Here is a 23141-nt window from a genome sequence, read left to right on the forward strand (position 1 = left end):
GTTTCCTAGGCCTTTAGGGAGTTGGGTCCCTGTAAGTTGTATTTTTGTAAAAGCTCTGGATTGCAGTTTATTCATTCATTCAACCAATATTAACTGAGTGCTGACTATGTGCCAGTCACTGTTCTAGGCACTTGGGATGTATCAGTCAGTAAAACAAAGACCTTTCTCTTGTGAAGTAAATATTCTAGCAGGAGGAAATAAACAACAAACAGTAAGTACAATATATAAGTAAATTACTCAGGGTGCTATAGAGTGATACATGCTATTAAAGTAAGAAAACATAGAGCGGGTAAGGGAGATTGGAGGTGCCAGGGATGGAAGTAGGGGGTTAGTTAATATTTTATTTCATTTTATTTTATTTTTTAACTTTTATTTTAGATTTGGGGTACATGTGCAAGTTTGTTATACAGGTAAATTCATGTCATGGGGGTTTGTTGAGTAGATTATTTTGTCACCTAGATATTAAGCTTAGTAACTGATAGTTATTTTTTGGATCCTTTCCCTCCTCCTATTCTCCACCCTCAGGTAGTCCCTGGTGTATGTGGCTCGCCTCTTTGTGTCCATGTGTTCTTATATTAGCTCCCACTTATAAGTAAGAATATGTGGTGCTTGGTTTTCTATTTCTGTGTTGGTTTGCTAAGGATGATGGCCTCTAGCTTAAGATGGAGATCTTAATATATACGCTCCATTCATGTTCCTGCAAGAGACATGATCTTGTTTTTTTTTATGGCTGGATAGTATTCCATGGTGTATATGTACCATATTTTCTTTATCCAGTTTACTATTGATGGACATTTAGATTGATTCTATGTTTTTGCTATTGTGAATAGTGCTTCAATGAACATACACGTGGATGCGTCTTTATGGTGGAATGATTTATGTTCCTTTGTGTATGTACCCAGTTATGGGATTGCTGGGTTAAATGATAGTTCTGTTTCTAGGTCTTTGAGGAATCACCAAACTGCTTTCTACAATGGTTGAACTAATTTTACACTCTCACCAACAGTGTAAAAGCATTCTCTTTTCTCCACCACCTTGCCAGCATCTGTTGTTTTTTAATAGTAGCCATTCTGAGTGTTGTAAGATGGGATCTCATTGTGATTTTGATTTGCATTTCTCTAATGATCAGTGATATCGAGCTTTTTAAAATATGCTTGTCAGTCTCATATATGTCTTCTTTTGGAAAGTATTTGTTCCTGTCCTTTGCCCACTTTTTAATGGGGTTGTTTATTTTTTCTTATAAATTTGTTTAAGTTCCTTATAGATGCTGAATATTACACCTTTGTCAGATGCATAGTTTGCAAATATTTTCTCCCCTTCTTTAGGTTGTCTGTTTACTCTGTTGATAGTTTCTTTTGCTGTGCAGAAGCTCTAAAAGACTTAAATGTAAAACCCAAAACTGTAAAAACTCTGAGGGACAACGTAGGCAATACCATTCTGGGTTGGCAAAAATTTCATGATGAAGATGCCGAATGTTCATTGAAGGATGAGTCCCTGTTGGCATCTAGACTGGTCTGAGCTGAACCAGGTCCATACTGACCCCATCACTCATTTGCTTGAGCAGTGGGAGCTGATTTGAGCTCTCCCTTTTGATAGGAACAATTTTCAAAACACCATCAGTGCTCATACAATTCAAATGTGCAGTTGGGGTCATCAAAACACAAAACCCTTTCCTTTGTATGTAAAATGAGAAACACGTCTGCTGAAGATTGGGAAAACAAAGTGAAATTGCAGATGACCTTTGAATGCCTTAATTTAAAGAATGATCTGGATTGAGCTTGCCCTGGATCTGCTGCCACTGTCTTCATGAATGAACCTTCTGGATTCCCAGTGGATGTCCAGTCTGAAGCTGTCAGAGGAATGAGGGCGTTGGGCTGCTATGGAGAAAGAAGAGGATGCGTGCAACAGCTGGTGACCACATGTCATGCCCTCTTTGATGCTGTCCCTCATGCTTTCTGATTTCAAGTCTTCCCACCCCTCATCTCTAGAGGCATCTAGAGGCATCTCTTCCATGTCATTGGCTGCTGAAGAATAAGTGCCAGGGACATCTCAGGAGTACACCTTGGAAGGTTTGTCCTCCCTATCCCAGGACTCCTGTGTCAAATAATCTCTACTGTGGTTCCGTCTGGCCCAAGGTGGGAAGACAGAGTCTCAGGCACTCAGGATTCTGAATGGAGCTGCAGTGCTCTCTCTTTTCTACCTTCACCCCTTTCCCTCTTCAGCCTCTTTCCCTCTTTCTATCCCTCTGTTTCTTTATCTCACCAGTTCTATTATTTTCTTATCATTGTAGTTCCTTTTTCTTCTGGTGCAGAAATTATGGGAGAGGTTGGACAGGCGTCCCCAGTGGCTTAGGATCAAGAGAAACAACCTCCCCTGAGGACATTCACGGTTCAGGACCATGGACAGGGCTCCTCTTGCTCCTGTCAGGCACCAACCACTCACTTGGGCTAGCTGCCTCAGAGCATCTCTGTGAATGTGGTCTTGAGAACCCCATTCCATAGAGGGGGCAGGAGCCTTAACTGACTAAGGGACTTGACCATATTCCTTGGTAGCAAGTGGCAAAGCAGAGTTAAGAACCCAGGCTTTCTCATTCCATGGCACTATGTTAGGGTTTTGTTTTTCTTTTTTTTCTCTCTCATTAGGGTTTTGTTTTCTTTTTCTCTCTCTCATTTTTAAAATTAACTTTCAAATATGTGTCTCATACGGGCACAGGGCTTAAAGTTACTTATTTTCTTTAGGGATGAGGCCAGCTCCACCAGATAAAACAGGAGCCATGTGTTTTTAATGGATAAAGAAACAAATGAAAAGAAAAAACAAGACACAGTTGACAAGCAGACAATTAATCCATTTATTTGACAAATATTAATGGAGTGTCTATGAAATGCCAAACCTTGTGTTCGGATTTAACAGTGAGTCAGGTGTGGTCCTGCCATCATGAGGTTCTCATGATGACAGAAACAGCAGCATAGGCTTGGTTTCACATATTTTGACAATTCACTCCTATTTCCCGAGTTATTATGATTCTTTTTCTTTTGGGAAGTTCAATGTGCACAGATGTCCCCATGTGGTCCCCTTTCTGCCGCTGTGCTGAACCTCACCATAGTGTACTCATTCCCCAAATGTCAGGCAAAGGGGCAGAAGCCTAGGAGTTCTAACTGACATGTCTGATACTTGAGGAAAAGGCTACCTAAGGTGAAGTTCTTTGCTGTATGAGAGTGCTCTAGAAAGGGGTTTAGCTTACTATGTTGTCCGCCCCTCATCCATCCACCCACCCATCTATCCATCCATCATCTATGATAGAGTAGTGGTTAAGAAGACAGGATGTGGTACCAGATTGCCTGGGGTTGATTCTTATTTCCACTATTTATCAGCTGTCTGACCTTGGGCAGATTACTTAACCTTCCTAGACCTCAGTTTCCCTACCTATGAAATGGGGAGAGTAATAGCACCTATATCATACAGTTGTGAGAATGGAATGAATTATCATATGTACAATGCATAAGACAGTACTTGGCACAGAAAAAAATGTTTAATAATATATTTTTATTAGACCGTAAGCTCCATGAGGGCAGGAATAATGCCTGGGACACAGTGGGTGCTTAATACGATTTTCAAAATAAGTAAATGAATTAATCAAGCATTTGCTAAGCCCTCAACTTTCATGAATCTGTTCCTGTGCTTAGCCGTTGTCCCGTGGACCAAAACCATAGCTCAGGCATCTTCTCAGCTGGGGAGAATTCAATGATAGTTCCTCGTTTTCACTCTGAAAGACCCAGACAGGAGTAGAACCAGCCTGGCAGAGGCTCCTGGCCCCAGAGATACCTGGTCCTTTGTCTTGCTGCTGATCCAGGGATGTGGCATAATGACAATCAGTAAAGCAGAGTTGCTTCTGCTAGTCCAGGATTCCCTGTCAAAATAATAAACAACCCCTGACTAGTGTTGGCTCAGGATGATGGGAAATGAACTGCATCTGTATCGCCATGCAGGGGAAATCATGTTTGGTCCACAGTGGTGGCTTCTGTGTTAAACATGTCCAGGAGAATCAGAAAGCCTGGAGTTAGAATTAGGAAGCTGAGTGGCATGGGATTATTCTCACGGAGCAATTGGATATGGTACAGGGACAGGCTTGCTGCTTCACTCCACCTGCTATGCATTGTTTTGTGCCTTTGTTGCATGCATCCCCAGCTTGAGAGGAAACAGGAGACCCTGTTTTGTATCCAGGTCCCTGAGGCACAGCAGCTGTGCTAAGCTCTTTTCAGTAAATCCCAGGCTCTGACCCCTGGCGCTGGGTGCAGAGTGGAACCAGGACTATAGCTTTGGGAGTATGTCCCGAGATGGTGTGTGAAATATTTGCAGCCTGGCAGAGGGAAGGATGGTAGGGTTGAGAGCCTGAGTTTTGCTTTTGTACAGATCTGGGTTGGAATCTCAGCTTTTCCATTGCTATTTGTTTGACCTTGAACATGTTTTTAAGCCTCGAAGAGCCTTAGTTTCTTCACCTGTAATATGATGGGGGTGGGGCTGTAGCAGCCATTTCAAAAGGGTCATTGCAAATGTTAGAGAGATAATGTTAGCGAAGCACAAAAATGTTGGTCCCTTCTCAGACTTGCATGAAAGCACCAGTCCTTTTAGGTTTGTCTGTGCTCCTTTCTGTTCCTCTAAGATTGAACAACGTGGTTTCCCTGAACTAATTGTTACATGGAGATGGCTAGTAAGATGGGCCATGTCTGTCTCCTACAATCCACTGTGAACTCCTTGAAGGCATGGACCACACTGTAAGCAATCTGCTCCTCCCATCTCCACCAACTCCCTACTGCCCATTAACACCCCCACCTATACACCCTGGAACGAAGCCAACCATTCCCCAGATTTGCTGAATGAAAGACTGAATTTGGGGTTCTTGATAGAATCCATGGGGTCCCTAACTTGGATGAAGACAATTGCATTATTTTCACTAATCTCCTACTGAAACAACGTTTCTACCAATCGTGAAGATAGGCAACAAACACCGAAGTGGTATTACCAGTACCTGTGAATTTGTCACTGGTAAGATCACCAATATTTCCATAGAACATTACAGTTGGTACAATTATCTTGAAGTAGCATTTATGCTTCAAACTACAATATGTATCAGGCCCACTGCTAGATCTTATTAATAATGCATTAATAAAGGAGCACTTATTAGTATATGATCAATTTTCAATATATTTTAAAAACTATATTTTGATATAACTGATTTCCTTTGCAATTCTATGTGTTTTGTTTTACATATTTAAAGATAGCATTTGAGATGGTGTCACCAGGCTCCAAGGAAGGCATGGCACAACAAAGATGAAAGACTTCAGGTCATGGGGGGGGGGCGTCCAGCGATAGGCTCCTTTGGCCTGCTAATGCCCTGAAATGAATGAAAACGGTGGGAGGTTAGTTTCCTATGTATGTGATTCTAGAGGGAGTATTTCTAACCTTCATTAGGAACTTCAATATGGCTAAGAATTAGACTAGTCGTTCTCAACTAGGGGTGATTTTCCCCCTAGAGGACATTTGGCAATGTCTGGAGAAATTTTGGTTGTCACATTGGGAGGTGCTACTGGCATCCACTGGGTAGAGGCCAGGGATGCTGCTAAACATCCTATGTGTACAGGACAGCCTCCCACAATGAAGAATTATCCCACCCAAAATGCTGATAGTGTCGAGGTTGAGAAACCCTGGATTAGGCTATTACACATTCACAGAAATCTCTCTGATTGTTAAGATCTGTAGTAAAAAAAATAATGCACATCTTCATTAGAAACATCTGTGATAACTGTCTCACCCAACACTTAATGCACGAAATAGGGAGATGGGGGTGGCGGAGAGAGAAGAGTAACTGCCTGCAGACTAGAGGAGGCTCCTTAGAGGAGATGAACTGAGCCTGGGACAATGAGTTAGATTTGCTAGGTTGAGAAGGCTGCAGTGGAAGGGCATACAAGGCAAAGGGCCAAGCACCACACGTGACAAATTAGTGGTGTGACTGAGGCACATGCTGTGCAGGGGAGAGGGGCTAAAATGAGGCTCAGTGCCAGCATCCCCAATGACCTAGTTCTTGGTCCTTTCCTAAAGGGTCATTGCAGAGAGCCAAAGATACTGTTCGACCCCTGCCTCTTTCATCAGCAGACAAGGTGCCCCTGCCAGAAGGCATGCATAGTGATGGGCCAGAGGCTGACTGTAGACTTGAGGTGTCCAGCTGGCACTCCGTGTGGCAGGTGAGACACCTTCAGCAGGCACAATGATTTATCCAGCATCTGCAGCTCCCCCCTGTGTTTCCTCTTAGGGCAGTTTCATTAATTGCATGGCTTCAACAAATCCATATCTCCAGTCCAGATTGCACTCCCAAACACCAGTCTACAGCCCTAATTGCCTTCTGGCCATCTCCGTCTGGATGTCCCACTGGCATCTCCAACTAAATTTGTCCAAAATTGACCTTATCAGTCAATAAATATTTGCAGAATTGAATTGGATTTTCCTGCCAAACTTCTCAAAAGAGTTACCTCCTTAAAATTATCATTATTTGTAGACAACGTGATTGTGTACCTAAAACACCCAAGGGAACCAACTGATAAATTTTTAGAATTAATAAGTGTTCAGAAACCTAGCTGGATGTGAGATGAATGTATAAAAATCAATAGGTTTTCTGTATATCATAAAAACCAGTTAGAAAAAAATAATGAGAAAAAATGGCATTCACTAGTGCAGCAAAAAGTGCATAAAATGTCTGTGAATAACCTTAACAAGATGTGACTGGGACTTACATCAAGAAAAGCATAGCTCTTTACTGGAAGATTAGGTGGTGTTTGTTGTGCCAGGTTCTGTACTGAACATTTAGCAACTCAGCAGATATCACATTAATCTGTACAACCATCCTAGAAGTGGGTGTTAATTTTAAAGATGTCAAAATTAAGGCTTAAAGAGTTTAAATAAGTTGCCCACACACAATATTAAGTGGCAAATCTGAAATTTGAACCCAAAGCTTTTGTTTCCAAAAACTCATGCTTTTAACCTTTCCACTAGGCCACTTCCAAAATAAACCATAAATACACAGATAAGTGAAGTTGGTGAGTATTTTTTGAATATTAGATTAGTGCAAAAGTAATTTTTTTTTTTTTTTGCCATTACTGTTAATGGCAAAAACCGCAATTACCTTTGCACCAACCTACTACAAAAGATTAATTCATTTCACTCACTCATTCATTTAAAAAAATGTACTGAGTGTCTGCTATGGGCAAGTACTGGGCTAGGTGATGGAAATAAAATTGAAGAAAAGCTCAAGGAGTTTGCTGGTAGAGACAGCCATGTAAACATATCATTATATCACCATTGGTGAAGGCAATGACATTCATCATGAATGATGAACAAGGAGTGGACAAATACTTGATGGTGTCTTGAGGGTTCCCAGAAGGCTTTCTGGAGAAGGTAATGAGTTTGAAAATGCCTGGAGTTAGCCGAGTGAAGGAACAATCCAAGCACAGAATGCCAGGTGGGCAATTAATGTTCATTTATTCATTCATTCAACCAACAACTATTCTGTGAGCATCTACTGTGTGCCAGATTCAGGTCTGGGAGCTGGAGATAGAGCAGAGAACAAAATGGCACCCCATTCTCATGGAGATTGCATGTTACTTGAGGGGGTGCATCAGAAAATAAACAAGAGGAAAATATATGTCAGAGGTGCTAAGTGCTGTGAACAGAAATAAAGCAGGCACCTGGAACACCTGACTTGAGAGGCAGGTCTGAATTGTACTTAGGGTGGTCTCCGAGGAGGTGATATTTGACTAGACACCGGAAATAAGTGAGGGTCCCATGGCTACTGGGGAAACATTTTCCAGGCTGAAGCCTCAGCAAATGCAAAGGTCCAGCATGGCCGGATTATAGGGATATGGATGGATCACAGGGATATGGTTGGATCACAGGGATGAGGGGACAAGAGATAGGAGAGAAGGTGGACAGGCATCTGGGTACCCATTCCTTTAAAGCTTAGAGGACTATTGTGAGGACTTTGGCTTTTATGTTGAGTGAGATGAGAAGCCAACCAATCTTTAGTTGAGAGAAGTCTTTCTCAATGCGAACAAGGGAAAAATATTACCAAGAAAAAAAGAGATAAATGTGACTGCCTGTAAAAAGTGACATTTTAATCTATATGGGAAATCTAAACAAAACAAAAAGCACACAACCAGGTGGAAAACAATATTTGCAACAAATATGACAAAAGATTAAAATTCTAACTCTATAAAGAGTTAGTACAAACTGACAAGAAAAATAGTAAGACCTAATAGAAGATTTAAGTATATAACATTTAGAAACTTCAGAATGTCAAACATGATAAAATTAAAAGGCCGAACAACTACAAAACATGTATGTAGCAATGCTATGCATAAAGGTTTAATATATTACACATATATAAAATAGATAAATAGGTAAGAAATCAGGAAAAAAAAAAACAAATACCACAATGAAAAATGAGCTGAGGACTTAATCAGATAGTTCCAAAAAGAAGGAATTAAAATTATTAGACTTACTGATGGGGTTTTGGTACGTCTAATAATTTTAATTCCTTCTTTTTGGAACTATGTGATTAAGTCCTCAGCTCATTTTTCATTGTGGTATTTGTTTTTTGTTTTTGTTTTTAATAAAAAAGGATGAGTTTGTGTCCTTTGTAGGGACATGGATGCAGCTGGAAACCATCATTCTTAGCAAACTATCACAAGAACAGAAAACCAAACACCTCATGTTCTCACTCATAGGTGGGAACTGAACAATGAGATCACTTGGACTCGGGAAGGGGAACATCACACACCGGGGCCTATCATGGGGAGGGGAGAGGGGGGAGGGATTGCACTGGGAGTTATACCTGATGTAAATGACGAGTTGATGGGTGCTGACGAATTGATGGGTGCAGCACAGCAACATGGCACAAGTATACATATGTAACAAACCTGCACGTTATGCACATGTACCCTAGAACTTAAAGTACAATAATAATAAAAAAAATTATTAGAAAAAGTGAAAAAGATGTTGAATCTGAGTCATAAAACATCACTAACTAAAAAATTTCCAAATAAGACGATACCCAATGTTGGCAAAGGTGCTGTGAGATAGGCATTCCTAGACATGACTATTGAGAGTTTAATGGGTGCACATTTCCTAGAAAGGATATTGTTAACCCAGAGCCAAAGCCTCAGAAATGTTCATACCCTTTGACCCAGTCATCTGCTATTGGAAGTCTGTCCTGGGGAAATAATCCAAAACAAATGAATAAGCAATGACCTGAGGAGTCTAGTTCTCTGGGATTGTTCTGGAGCCTGATGGGGGTAGCTGCATTGAACAGAGTCTCAAGGCATGGGTGGGAGAAGGCAGACCATCCTGGCTAGAGAGAAATGCAAGGTGCCATCAAAATGAAGGTCAGTAGCAGCATTCCTATCTACAGGGCAGAACATCAGTCACTAGAAGTGAAGAAAAGGTAGCCTTTTTCTTGAAAGAAATTCAACATTTCACGGGCGTGAAAGGACAAAGCCATTTTGACATGAGCTCCCATTCCATTCACATTTCAATCTGGAGTGGCTGCTCTGGGTTATAACTTCCTCAGCTTACTAACATACACTGGTTTCAGGGAGGTTTCCAAATGAGTCACGCTCCTAACCCTTTCTAGCCATCCCTGACAGAGGTCAGCCAGCCTAATGTGGACAGTACCTTACCTGACTCCACCTGAAACCAAAGCTGGAGGCAGTTACTGCATAGGGGAACATTCGTTCTGGGATTCTGGCCGTGGAAAGGCATTTTCCACTGCATTGACCAGCATCCTGTCACCAGATCTAACTAAGGGTCCAGGTTTTATTTACAATGGAACAAAAAATCCAGAAGCAATTTAAATGTTTGACAGTAGGAGAATGGCTAACTAAATTCTAGTATAACCGTACATTGAAACGTTGTGCATCCATTTAAAATGCTGTTTATGAACAGATTCAGTATCTTAGGGAACGCTCATGTTATAACGTTTACTGAATTGTTACAAAAGAAAACCGAGAAATGACCTGAATGGCCATCAACAGGGGAGTGGTTGAATAAATTGAGATACATCCATGGCATGGAATATTACACATTCATATAAAAAATAAGTTAGATCTGTATCTACTGACCTGGAAGGTGTCCCCGGCGTATTGTTATGTGAAAAAGCAAGTTGCAGAAAAATGAACTAAACTACAGTTTTATTTTTTAAACGAAATAATAAAAATTCTCCCAGAATGTGTCCATATGGTTTGCATGAGAGAGAAGAAGGTGAGGGAGGGACACATACCTGGCTGTTAACTTCGGTAATTTTGGATTGGGTGGGGAGGAGGGAGACTGGATATATATTTTTTATACTTGCATTGCATATGTGCATATCTATGCATATTACAAGTCCACATTGCCTTTTTAAATTGAAGATTGAAGAATAACTTACTGAAAAAGTAGCACACAAAATTATATATATGGTGTTATCTCAACAATGTGAAATGTGAAATATGCATGGAAAAAATTTCAAAAAAATGAAAATATTAACAGCAGTTGCCTCTGGAAGGAAGAGATTATAATCAGTTTTCTCTTTTTTATTTTTATTTTTTTATTTTATTTTATGTTTTTTGAGATGGAGTCTCGCTCTGTCGCCCAGGCTGGAGTGCAGTGGAGCGATCTCGGCTCACTGCAAACTCCGCCTCCCGGTTTCACGCCATTCTCCTGCCTCAGCCTCTCGAGTACCTGGGACTACAGGCGCCCGCCACCACGTCCGGCTATTTTTTTTTTCTTGTATTTTTAGTAAAGACGGGGTTTTACTGTGTTAGCCAGGATAGTCTCGATCTCCTGACCTCGTGATCCACCCACCTCGGCCTCCCAAAGTGCTGGGATTACAGGCGTGAGCCACCGTGCCCGGCCAGTTTTCTCTTTTTAAATCTTCCCTATATTTTACAAAGTTTTTACAATGTAAAAGTTATTGTTTAGAACACAATGGCCTTCCAACTTCTCATCAGCCAGTCTTGCCTATTACAATCTGCCCTCTTTCCACCTTGCCATCCTCTCACCTGCCTTTGCTGAAATTGATCTATCCATTCAGCGAATACTTATTGAATTCTAGGCAGTAGGGATACAGCAGGGACCAGGTCAAGGCTCCGGCTCTTGGCATTGCTTCCAGAGGGACTATTTAGACACCAGACAGAGTGACCTCATTCAAGACCCTCATCTTAGTCTTTCTGTGCTGTTCACCACATCGAGTCGCCCTCTCCTGCATGGAACTGCCCTCTGGATCCTCTCCTACTATTCTACCTGTTCCCCACTCTGTCCCCTTTTCTTCCCTTTTCTGTCCCCTTGCCTGGGAGATGTTCTCGGAGGCTTTGTTCTGAACTCCTTCACTTCTTTCTCTATAGCAGAAGATGCCATTCGCGGCCAGATTCTTAATCAGAATCTCCAGTCCTTGGCAGGTCTGAGCCAAGGCAGAGGTCTAGGATGCTGGTGATGGTGGTGAATGTTGATATTTCCTTGGTTGCCCACAACACGAATGGGGGAGGCCCTTAAGATGTGGCCCCTGTGGCATCTATACTTCAGAACCACTCTAGCATGTGTACCCCTCCAGCATGTTATTGTCCAATGACTGGATTTACTTATTTCTAGTCTATGATCCAGGCCCCCTTGGCTTATCACAGGATCTATCCTAGAGGAATGAATGAATGAAGGAAGGAATGAATGGCATGATGCAATGACATTACCAGGCAGGTTTTAGGGACAGGAGCGAGGTAAATCTGGTACCTGTACCAGTGAGGGAAAGTTCAAGGAAGTGTACTCTGGGCTCCTCTGAAAGTTGTGGAGTTAGAGGCTTTATTTCATTATCACTGTGGTTGGATATTTTTCTGGCTTCTGGGCCATTTATGTCTTCTTTTGTGAACTAATTTGTTCATATCCTGCCCAATTATTACTAATAGTACTTTCCGCCCTAAGTATTAGTAATAGTTCTTTCTGTATTCATGATATTACTTTTCTCTTCACATTTTTGTAGGCTTTCTGATATTGTTTCTATTGTTGACATATGCATACTTTTCATATCAATCTTGTAGTATCCGCCTCAGTTATTATGCTAAAAAATCAGTCAGATAATTACCTAGGTTTTTTTCTAATTATTTTATGACTTTATTTTTTAACATGTAACTCTTTGCTCTGTCTGGAAGTTATTTTGGTATATGGTGTGATTCGAGGAGATAATTATTTTCCCAAACAGTGTATTAGTTGACCCAGCAAAAGTCTTTTTCTTTTCTCATTGTTTTTTTAATATTGCCTGATACATATTTCCATTTTTATGTGCATTAAAGATATTCATGTAATGCCATTTCATGTCCTACCTGTTTACTCCCGGACCACCCCCACACTATTTCATAAGAGTCATTTATGATGCTGTTTAGTATCTTGTGGAATGAGACTGCTAAATTTACTATATTTTCTTTAAAAATGCATTGTGACAATCTATTTTTCCAGTTAAACTTAGGTATCATTTTGCCAAATTTAAAACAGGTCATTGGGCTTTTCATCTGGATTGCATTAAACTTATAAATTAACTTTTCTATAACTTTTCAAGAGGTTAATATCATAAATTAACCTTTCTGTATCCACTCAAGATTATGCTATGTCTCTCCAGTTATTCAAATTTTTTATCCCTCTGTAAAAGTCATTTTCATATGGTGCCTGCACCTTTCTTGTTAAGTTTATTTATATGTACTATATGCATTTTGTAGTTACCATAAACAGGATATTTTTTCTTTATATTTTTATCTGCCATTGACATATAGGAATGTTACTGATTTTTGTGTATTATTTTGCATTTGGCTAGTTTATTAAAATTTCATATTATCTCTAATAGCTTTATTATGAATTCTCCTGGGTTTTCTAGGTATATTAATGTATCATCTGCAAACCATAATTTTTCTTCCTCTTTTCTCATTTCTTTTTCTTGTGTCACATGGGTTAACTCTTCCAATAAGCCATGAAATCCCAGAGGTGATGGTGGCATCTCTGTCTTGTTCCCGATCTTAATCAGGTGTTTCACTATAAGTACAAGGTAGAGTATTGTTCTAAAATTGAAGTTTTATCATGGTAAGGAAATATTCTTTTTCCTGGTTTTGAATGCTTATTTTAATCAGGGTTACATGCCTAATTTTATGAAATGCTTGTTTAGGATTTATTCAGAAGACCTTAACATTTTTTTTTTTTTTTTTTGGTCATTTAATGGGATACTTCGTGTTAAGAGATTTCTTAATATTAAAGTCCTTTAGAGATTAACTGTCCTTTGTTGGTTAATCCCTAAAATGGGCTTTAAAAAAATTAGTGTCAAGTCAATTTATCAGCATCATGGTGAAGAAAATGGATTTGAAGTGGACTGCTTATGTTTGAGTCCTGCCTTTGTGTAACAGTGACTTGGGCCCCATTCCTTAATTTCTTTCTGCCTTAGTTCTTTGTCTGTAAAATGGAGATGATAGTAATGGTATCTACTTACAGGGCTGTTGTGAGGATTAGACAAGTCAATATAGGTAGTTTTTAGGAGAGTGTCTAGCCAAACACCAAATAAATACAAACAATATATTAAATTATTGAGAATCTACCACATACCTGATACTGAGCTTGGGACATGGATTCAAAGATGGGAAATTCACATATGGTGTCTGCTCTCATGAAGCATTCGGCCTGGTGAGAAGACAGATACTTGTGAAACAATCATATGGAAGCATGGAGATCTATAATAAGTGCCACTAAGGAGAAGTTACGATATCATGACAGTGTATCATAGTGGGCTTGATCTGACCAAGGAAGGACACTAGGCTGAGATCTGAAAGATGGGTATGCTAGAAGTGTTGTAGGCAAAGAGAACCACACATGCAAAGGTCCTGTGGCTCTGCAGTACGAGGGTGTGGCAAGTACAAAGGACATAAACAGGCAGGATTTGACTGGAAAACTGGTGGATATGAAGCTGGGAGGTCACTAAGGGCCAGGCCATGTAGAGACCCTTGTATACTTCAAATGCTTTTTTCTTTATTGAAGAGCAAGGAGGAGCCATTGAACGTTTGGGGCAGATGGGAGGTTGGGATGACCTCACCATATTCTGCCTGCAGTGTGAAGAACAGATTGGCAAGGACCAGAGCAAATGTGGCTGACCAGTTAGGAGTGAATATGGCAGTTTAGGAATGAGTTTGGCGTGGGGTGGGGACAGATGGACATAGAGATAGAGTGGTAGATTAGCCATGGGGTTGTGAAGAAGAGGAAGCTTTTAGGTGAGCCTTACTTAGATAAAGAGATGGAGGCACGATTCCATTCATTGAGTTGTGGGGGAGGCAACAGAAGAGGAGAGAGTGGGTGGGGGGACATCAAGAGCATCCCAAAGGGGTGACGGGCCTGGTGCACAGAGGGATGACTGGCCTGGATCACAACATTGTGAGTAACCAATGCATAAGTGGGAAGTCCCCCAAATTGGAGGGAAGAGGAGAAGCCTTGGCACAGAGACTGAAAGGAGGCAGAGAAAGAGCGGGAGCAGGAAAGGAGTATGGTATTGTGGGAGGAAGCTCAGGGCACTGCTGCTCAAAATATGGTCCCATACAGGGCATCATCACATCACCAGGGAGCAAGGTGGAAAGGCAGTCTCTCCAGTCCCACCGCAGTGTCGAGCTGAATCTCCATTTGAGACAGATCCGCAGGTGATGCGTGTGCACAGTGAGGTCTGAGATGCTCTGGCCCGGAGGAGTGTTTCGGAAAGGAGGGTGAGCAACAGCAGTCAGAGGTACTGAGCAGTCAATTAACCAGAAGATGGAAAAATAGCCACCGAGCCCATGGGTAGTAGACCTGTTTGGGTGGATAGATGGGACCAGAAGGCAGAATTGACAGGGTTGGAGAGTGAGTGGGAAGTAAGGAAATGGAGACAGAAAGTATAGACAGATTGTGTTTTCTATAAATTTGGCTGTGAAGAAGAAGAGAGAGAGAGAAGGCTGGAGGGAGATGAGAAGTGGGGTGGGGAATTGTTTTCTTAACGATAGTCTTGAGCACATTTAAAATGAGAAGGTACTAGTGGAGAGGAAATGACTGAACACACGTTAGAGAGAAAAAGGATCGTATACTGTTCTTGAAGAGTAGGGAATGGAGTAGGGAAACCCTTCCTCCATTTAGGTGGAGGAAGAGGTGGCTCCTCTGTAGCGGGAATGAAGATAGCATGGGATAGGCTAGAAGGGTTTGGAATGGGGAAGGCAAGGGAATCCTTAGAAATGGCTTTTATTTCCTATGGAGAGTGAGGGAGAGGAGTTAGCTGAGAGCTGGGAGGTTGTAGACAGTGGAGAAGATTTGAAATTGTCGTTCTGACATTCCATGTTGTAGAGGGGAAGTCTGAGTTCAGCCTGGTATTGGTGACTTTGTAGTTCTGACTCTCAAAACCTTAATTTTCTACTGCATAGAGTTGCTGTAAGCCTTGATTAAATGACACACAATGTATCACCTGGTCAGTACACAGCACACAGCAAGCCCACAGTCAACGTCAGTCACCCTTTGTACCTCCCTCAGTGCCAAGCACAGGGCTGGCTCATGGGAAGCGCTTGGAAAAGTGGGTTCATGATTGGCTAACACATTACTCCTGACTCTCTAGAAGCTTCTAGGAGTTATTCTGGCTATTCTGAACTGCTCTGTTTCTCTTTCCCAGGCCAGAACTGCACGTTCCAACTGCACGGTCCCAATGGGACAGTTGAGAGCCCAGGGTTCCCTTATGGCTACCCCAATTACGCCAACTGCACGTGGACCATCACCGCGGAAGAGCAGCACAGGATCCAGCTTGTGTTCCAGTCCTTTGCCCTGGAAGAGGACTTTGATGTCCTGTCAGTGTTTGATGGTCCACCCCAGCCGGAGAATCTGCGTACGAGGTACCATGCTGCCTACCTTCCCTGTAGCAAACAGTTGGGCTCTGAGCCAGGCTCACTAGGAGGAAGAACTTTCTTGAGTGAAAAGTTTATGGTCATCAACAAAGACCACTGTTTTCATGATGCCCTCCCTCAACCCCTCTGGTTTCCCAATTCATGTCTCTTGCTTAGAGGTTTCCAGTTGGGAGGATTGATTAGTAGGACATTTGGGAAGACTAGAGAGAAAACACAAGAGGGTTCTAGACAAATTCAGCTCTTTCTATTGAAACTGATTTTTCATGCACAGGGTGTATTATTTGTATACACAGAAATATAAGTTGGAACCAACAGATTTGGGTGTTGAAGGCTGATAGTGATGCAATGAATATGTCTTGCATCATAGTATTTGAAACCATCAACACTTTTCTGGAATTTGCTTTGCATTTGCAAGGCCTTGGTTGTGAGTGTAGACTCTGGAATTTGGGGGAGTTCCCACCCTCTTAATCCCCATCCCTGTGATGGAAGAGAACCCCATGAAGTGAGTAAGATGGCTTCCTGTACCCCTGAGGCCTCTCAAGGAGAAGAGCTCACAGGAGGGAGTCGGGAGGAAGGCTTCCACCCTCTACAGAAAAGGCAGACTTTTCTGGGGCACAGGTGAAGACCCCAGCGTCATAACTCTCTAGGTGACCCGGAGGCCAGCCAGCCTGTGTCACAAGCCTTGTCCAGGTCAGGTCAGCGTGGCTTCCCGTCTCCTCAGGAAGCCAAAGGGTTAATGGCTTACCAGCCAAGCCCTGGGGAGCCAGAGGTGCTAATTGCTTCTAATGACATGATGCACTAATGAGTGGTTCCCAGCCAAATGCTTAACCTCAAAGCTTTGTTTAAGATGCATCTCAGCCCTTGGCTTCCAAGCTCCTGCAGCAGGGTCTCACACACACATTTACTGCACAGTCTTCAGCCCTCTTCTCTTTCTCCTCAGGGCAGAAGTGAGTCTGGGAAGCCTACAGCAGAGGTGGGGGGCATCTGGGGCCCCCCTGCACCCCTCCTGCAGTTTCTCCCAGAAAAGACTGGGCTAATCATCTTCCCTTGAGGTTCAGCAGGGTTCTGTGAAACATTGGTAAAGGGCTAGAGTCCTCTTCATTCATTCATTCCACAAATATTTCATGGGTACCTATTATGTCTTGACACTGGCCTGGAGGCTGGGGAATAGCAGTGAGAAAAACAAAGCCACTGCCTTCATGCAGTGGCTACATGCTAATGGGGAGGGAGATATGGAAATACATAACATGTCTGGTTCTGTGAAGACAAAGCACACAGGGTAAGAAAGTGATGGCAGGAGTGCTGGCTTTATTATTGTTATTATTATTTTTGTTATACTTTAAGTGCTGGGGTACATGTGCAGAACATACAGGTTTGTTACATAAGTGTACAAGTGCCATGGTGGTTTTCTGCACCCATCAACCAGTCATCTACATTAGGTATTTCTCCTAATATCCCTCCCCTAACCCCCAACCCCCCGACAGGCCCCGGCGTGTGATGTTCCCCTCCCTGTGTCCATGTGTTCTCATTGTTCAACTCCCACTTGTGAGTGAGAACATGCTGTGTTTGGTTTTCTGTTCCTGTGTAAGTTTGCTGAGAATGATGGTTTCCAGCTTCATCCATGTCCCTGCAAAGGACATGAACTCATCCTTTTTTTATGGCTGTGATTGCTGGTTTTTATAGGGTGGTCAGGGATGGTTTTTCCGAGCAGAAAGAGAGCTATGAGCAGAGAGCTGAATCATGGAATATCATGTATGGTGGGTATCCCGTATAGGTATCTAGGGAAAGCTTCTAGGCCAAGGGCACAGGAAATGTAAAGGGTACAGGGCCAACCTTTGGAGGATGGTCTTGCTGTGGCACAGTCCACTCAGGCCAAGCCAACCATGTTGACTAGGAAGACCTGCAGTTTTGGAATCCTCATTCTAGATCATCCCAGGTGTTGTCTTTATGCTGTGCTAGTTTGAATTCCTCTCACAAGCAAAGGAGGGTATGCAGGAGGCCAGTGGTTACAGGCTAGAGCAAGCCAGTGGGTAGGAGTTATGGAAGGGAAAAGGTGAGGCTGGGAGGTGGCAGAAGGTGGTAGATCCTGCAGGGCCTCATGGGTCACACAGGGACTTTGGCCTTGATCCCGAGGCACAGGAAACCCTTGGAGGGTTCTGAGCAGAAGAGGGACCTGCTGTGACAGGCCTTTGCCATTGTAGGGAAAATGGAGTGAAAGGGGTGAGGCTGGAGGCTGCTGCTCAGGGCAGAGAAGAAGGAGGCTTGGGTCTCCTGGAAGTGGGGACATGATGACAAATGGTCAGATCTGTGCTGTATTCCAAACACAGAGCAGACAGGATTTGTTGTTGCGTTGGGTGTGGGCTGTGGGAGAAAGGAGATGAGGATGATTCCAGTCTCCTTGGCTTTAATGATTATAGGAAGAAGTAGCTGTTTCCTGAGAGGAGGAGCTGGAAGTTAAGATTCAGTTTGGCCGTATAAAATTTTAGATGTCTATTAGATATCCAGGTGGAGAAGGCATTGAACATGCACTTGAATATGTGGGTTTTGAGTTCAAGGGTGTCAGGGCTAGAGATACAAATTTGGGAGACTAGGACTGGATGGTACCTAAAACATAAGACTGGATGTGGTCACAAGGGAGCCAGTCTTCTCCATCGGATTTTGAGCTCATGATGTTGAATGCAAGTTTGAAAGATAGAATGTCAGATCAGATCAATGGGGCACTGATTGAGGTGTGGACAGCTAGAGGCAAATTCTCCAATTCTGCCTGCTAGAGTTATTTAAGCTTGTCCTGCTCTTAAGGCAGGGTCCCCGCATATGTAGTGGAGTCTTTGTTTTCTGACACTTGGGTTTTCTGACTCTGAGGGGAAGTATGGAAGACTCAGCAGAGTGGAGACTGGCCTGGCCGGTGTTCTAGCATGGAAGGGTGGGAGTTTCCATGACCTGGTGAAGTGGTTCTGGCAGGGAGGCTTCCTCTTGTCCTAAGGATGCAGAACAATCAGATGTGTCCCCAGCCACAGCACAGCGTTCCTGGCCAACCAGCCATGAGCATGAAGCTCTGGGGTTGAACCTTCATTAGGTTGTCCCTGTTTGTGCTCCTGATCTCTGTCATCTTTGTGATCTGCTTATTCTAATTCATTTCACAAGGTCACACAGGCTTAGCAAAGGGGAAGGGCTAGAAGGAGACCACTGCCTTTTATTGACCTGGAACCAGAGGAGTTCACACCCCGGAGGACAATAGGAGGGGAAATGACCTTAGAGGACAGTCCAAGTAACATTGGAAGATGCTGTCCTTAATACTGGAATGGTGCTGCTCTGGGGGTGTGGAGAGGCAGCAGCAAGCATGCTTGGTGGGGACCCTTGGGTCTTTGTGAATTTTTTTTTTAATGTTCTTGCATGGTTTTTAGTCCACTCAAATTTTTTTTATTCACGAATCAGTTTTTGTCTGTGTGTTAGTCCAGGGAATCACCAATAAAATCACCTATTTTATTGAGAGTGTCAAGTCTATCATCCTAGGGTTGTACATAGTTTTCCCACTCAACCTTTCTTTTTCCATGGTGTCTGGGTCACATCCCTTTCTCACATCTGCTCCTGCGCATTTCTTTCTTTCTTTCTTTCTTTTCCACTCAGTTAGTCTTGCCAGAAGTTTGCCTATTTTATTGGTCTTTTTAAAGTTCCAATGCTAGGGCAATCCATTTTATTCTCTTTTATCTAAATTATTGATTTCTGCTTTTATCTTTATCCATTCTTTTCTCTCACTTTCCTTAGGCTAATATTGCTCTTTTGCCAATTTTGTAAATTAAATTGGTTTTATTATTTCTTGTTTGATAATAAAAACATTAAGAGGCATTTTCCCCTAAGTACAGCTTTGACCATATTCCATAAATTTTTATGGCTAGTTGTTAGTTTAGAAAGAGTTTCTGATTGCAGTTTTGTTCTTTCTTTGACTCTAGGGTTTTCCCCTTAAATTTTCAAGTAATATTTGTTTATACTTTAGAAATTATTATCTAGCTTTATTTCATTATGATTAGATTATGATTTCTACTTTGGAGAATTTGTTGACTTGTTTCCCTCTGTATAAGATCATTTTTGTCAGTATTCTATGAAGAAAGATATTCTGTGTATGAAGGGTGAAAAAATTAAGTTATTAATATCATTCAGTTTTTCTAATTTCGTATCTATTGCCTAATTGATATTTGCCAAGATAGGCAATATATTGCTCTCACATTCTTACTGTAGTTTATATCAATTTCTCTTTTTATTCCTGAGTTTTTATTTTATAAACTGTGATTCTATACTCTTCAGCATATTCATATTTTCAAATGTTAGATCTTCAGAGTGAATTATATATATATTTCCATATAAAAATTGTAGTTATTCCCTATTCTTTACTGTTTTTTTCTTTTTTTCTTTTTTGCTTTACATTCTACTTTGTACCAATATTACACCCTTTTTTTCTTTCAGATATGCATTGATTGGGTCCATCTTTGCCAATTTCACTGTTTTTAATATGTCTATATTATTCTTTTAGGAATAGCTCTTAGCACAATATACATAGTCATTGAATTTTTTAAAAATCGTGGCTGAGAATCACTATCCTTTAACAGCAAAGTTTAGTTCTCTCATATTTTTTGGTAACAACTGATATGTTTGCTCTTCTATTATACTTAATGCTTTCTATTATTTTTAAGCTTCCTTACTGTTGCTTCCTTTTATCTGTCTTCTAGTGCAAGTTTTCTTTGTTTTGTTTTTTTTTTCTGTGATTTTTATTCTATTAGTGCTCAAAGTTGCTTCTTTACAACATGTTTTAAGCTATATTTTTCTGTCAACATCCTGCCTAGCTAGCTTTTGTCTTAGTTAGGTCTTACTATCTTGTAAAAATTTCTTTGTGTTTGCAGGATGTAGGTATCTATCTCTTTTTCTTAGTTTCCAAAGTTAATTGTAGATATTCCATCTCTTTATATACTTTAGATCATTTTCGTGAGAATGTAGGGGGTCAGGCAAGGCAGAGTTTAACATGTTATCTTTCCTCTTCATCTTGACAAGGAAATTTTTAAAATAAAAGTTTTATTCTTTTTGATGCTATTGAGAATGGGTTTTTAAAAAATTTTGGTTTTGGACTAGCCATTGTTAATATATAGAAATACAATTGATTTTTGTAAATTGATCTTGTATCTTGTGACCTTGCTGAATTTGTTGTTAGTTCAGTTCTTTTACATCTGTGAATAAAAGTTTTAATTCTTCCTTTCCAATCGGGATACCTCTCATTTCCTTTTTCCCCTGATTGCACTATCTAGAACCTCCAGTATAATATTGAATAGAAGTGGTCAGAGTGGCTAGCCTTGACTTATTCCTGATGTTAAGGGAAAAACATTTCATCTTTTAGCATTAAGTATGATGTTATCTGTAGGTTTTTTGCGGATACCCTTCTAATAAAAGTTTTTAAACAGAGGATTTCGGCGTGATTTGGTGGCAGTGTGGAAAATGCACTGGGGTGGAGGGCAGACTGGCGACCGTGGGGCAAGGAAAGAGACAGCAGTAGCCTAGACTAAAGCAATGAAGGGTAAAGATGGTGTGGATGTGTATGATGCTATGGGAAAGAGCTGTCCCCAGAGTTAGTAGTGGATGTATAGGGACAGTGGAGTGGGAATAAGAAAAAGAAAGAAATGGAGGATGACTCCGCAGTGTCTGCCTTGGAAACAGAAAACAAACCAGATCAGTCTGCAGTGAATTCCAGTCTCCAGTAAAATGTGTTCTTGGGCCTAGCAGGATATTTGCTGCACTGACATTTTTTCTTCACTTGTCTGGTAGATAGAGCTGGTAGGTCACCTCCTCTCTCAGTGTTTTCCTGTGAGACAGAAGGGTACAGTGGGGACAGACCTAGATTTATACCTAGGTAGGCTCTACATTTATTAATGCTATGACCTCATGCAAGGTTTGGCTTCTCTGAGCCTCATCTATAAAACGGAGGTGACATTTACCCTCCTTACAGGGTTGTTGTATGTGAGCCACAAGCTATAGATGCTTACGTGGTCCGGAAACATTGTTTACGTCCTTTCCTGCCCTTCTGTTCTTAGGACCCAGTAACTCAGACCTTTCCAGAGAGTTCTAGTGCCTGTGATGAAACTTCATCTGTGGCCAACTCATCAGACTTTTTAGACTTGGGATACCAGGTGTGGTAGAAAGACACAGAAGGAGGCACTGAGCTCAGGAACAGTCATTAATTGTGCATGTATGTATCATGTGTATGTATGCAATGTGTATGTATCATAGCATTACTGATCCCATGATAGCCTCCTCTCCTCTCCTCTCCCTTCCCACACAGACAGTGGGGCCAGACCACCAAGAGGCCTGCAGCAGATTTTTCTCTGCTTGCATTACCTGGGGGATTTCCATGTTTATTGTCTAAAACTTAATGAGCTGGGCACAGTGGCATCCACCTGTAGTCCCAGCTACTACTTGGGAGGCTGGGGCAAGAGAATTGTTTGAGCCCAGGAATTCAAGACTAGCATGGGCAACACAGTAAAACCTAATCTCAGAAAAATAAAAATAAAAAAATTTCATGAGTACAAGTTTCACAATTACTGTTTTCACTACATTAAAAAAATTTTTTTTTTTTTTAGATTAGGAGGTTACATGTGCTGGTTCTTTACGTGGATACATTGCATAATGGAGGGGTTTGGACTTCTAGTTGTACCCATCACCCAAATAGTGAGCACTGTGCACAATAGGCAGTTTTTCAACCCTCACTCCCTCCCAGACTCCTCCCTTTTGGAGTCTCCTCATTGCGTTTTTAAGGCATCTCTCTTTTCTCCTCTTCTCTCCAACACTCTGGTCTCCTTTCTTTATGGATGCATTCCAACAAAAGGCTGAAATGTTACCCACCTACCCCAATCCCAGCCCGCTTTAACCTCTCCTTTCTCCAGCTGCCTCCTCCTGGATTGTGTTGTGAACAATGAGCTTTCCTCCTATTAGATTCTAAGCTCCTTAAGGCTGGGAGTCAAGCCTTCTTTTTTTTTTTTTTTTTTTTTTTGCTTTGCTGTAACAGAGCCACACCGTGGAATATACACCAGTCTTGCCAGTAGACGACATGAGTTTGATCTCTAGCTCCTCCCTAGCTGCATAGCATTGGCAAGTCACTTTCACTCTTAGCCACAGTGTCCTAATTGATAAAGGGAGTATATCAAGATCTGC

General features: G+C 41.6%; 1 protein-coding gene across 1 annotated transcript in view; it reads left to right on the forward strand.

Annotated features, from left to right (window-relative positions):
- CSMD2 (CUB and Sushi multiple domains 2) overlaps window positions 1-23141 on the forward strand; it is a 649885-nt gene that overhangs the window by 56535 nt on the left and 570209 nt on the right. The window contains exon 2 of the mRNA XM_015134762.3: window positions 15722-15938. Coding sequence (XP_014990248.3) covers window positions 15722-15938 — 217 coding nt within the window. The remainder of the gene's footprint in view (window positions 1-15721; window positions 15939-23141) is intronic.

Source organism: Macaca mulatta, chromosome 1 (assembly GCF_049350105.2).
Source record: "Macaca mulatta isolate MMU2019108-1 chromosome 1, T2T-MMU8v2.0, whole genome shotgun sequence".
NCBI classification, from domain to species: domain Eukaryota; kingdom Metazoa; phylum Chordata; class Mammalia; order Primates; family Cercopithecidae; genus Macaca; species Macaca mulatta.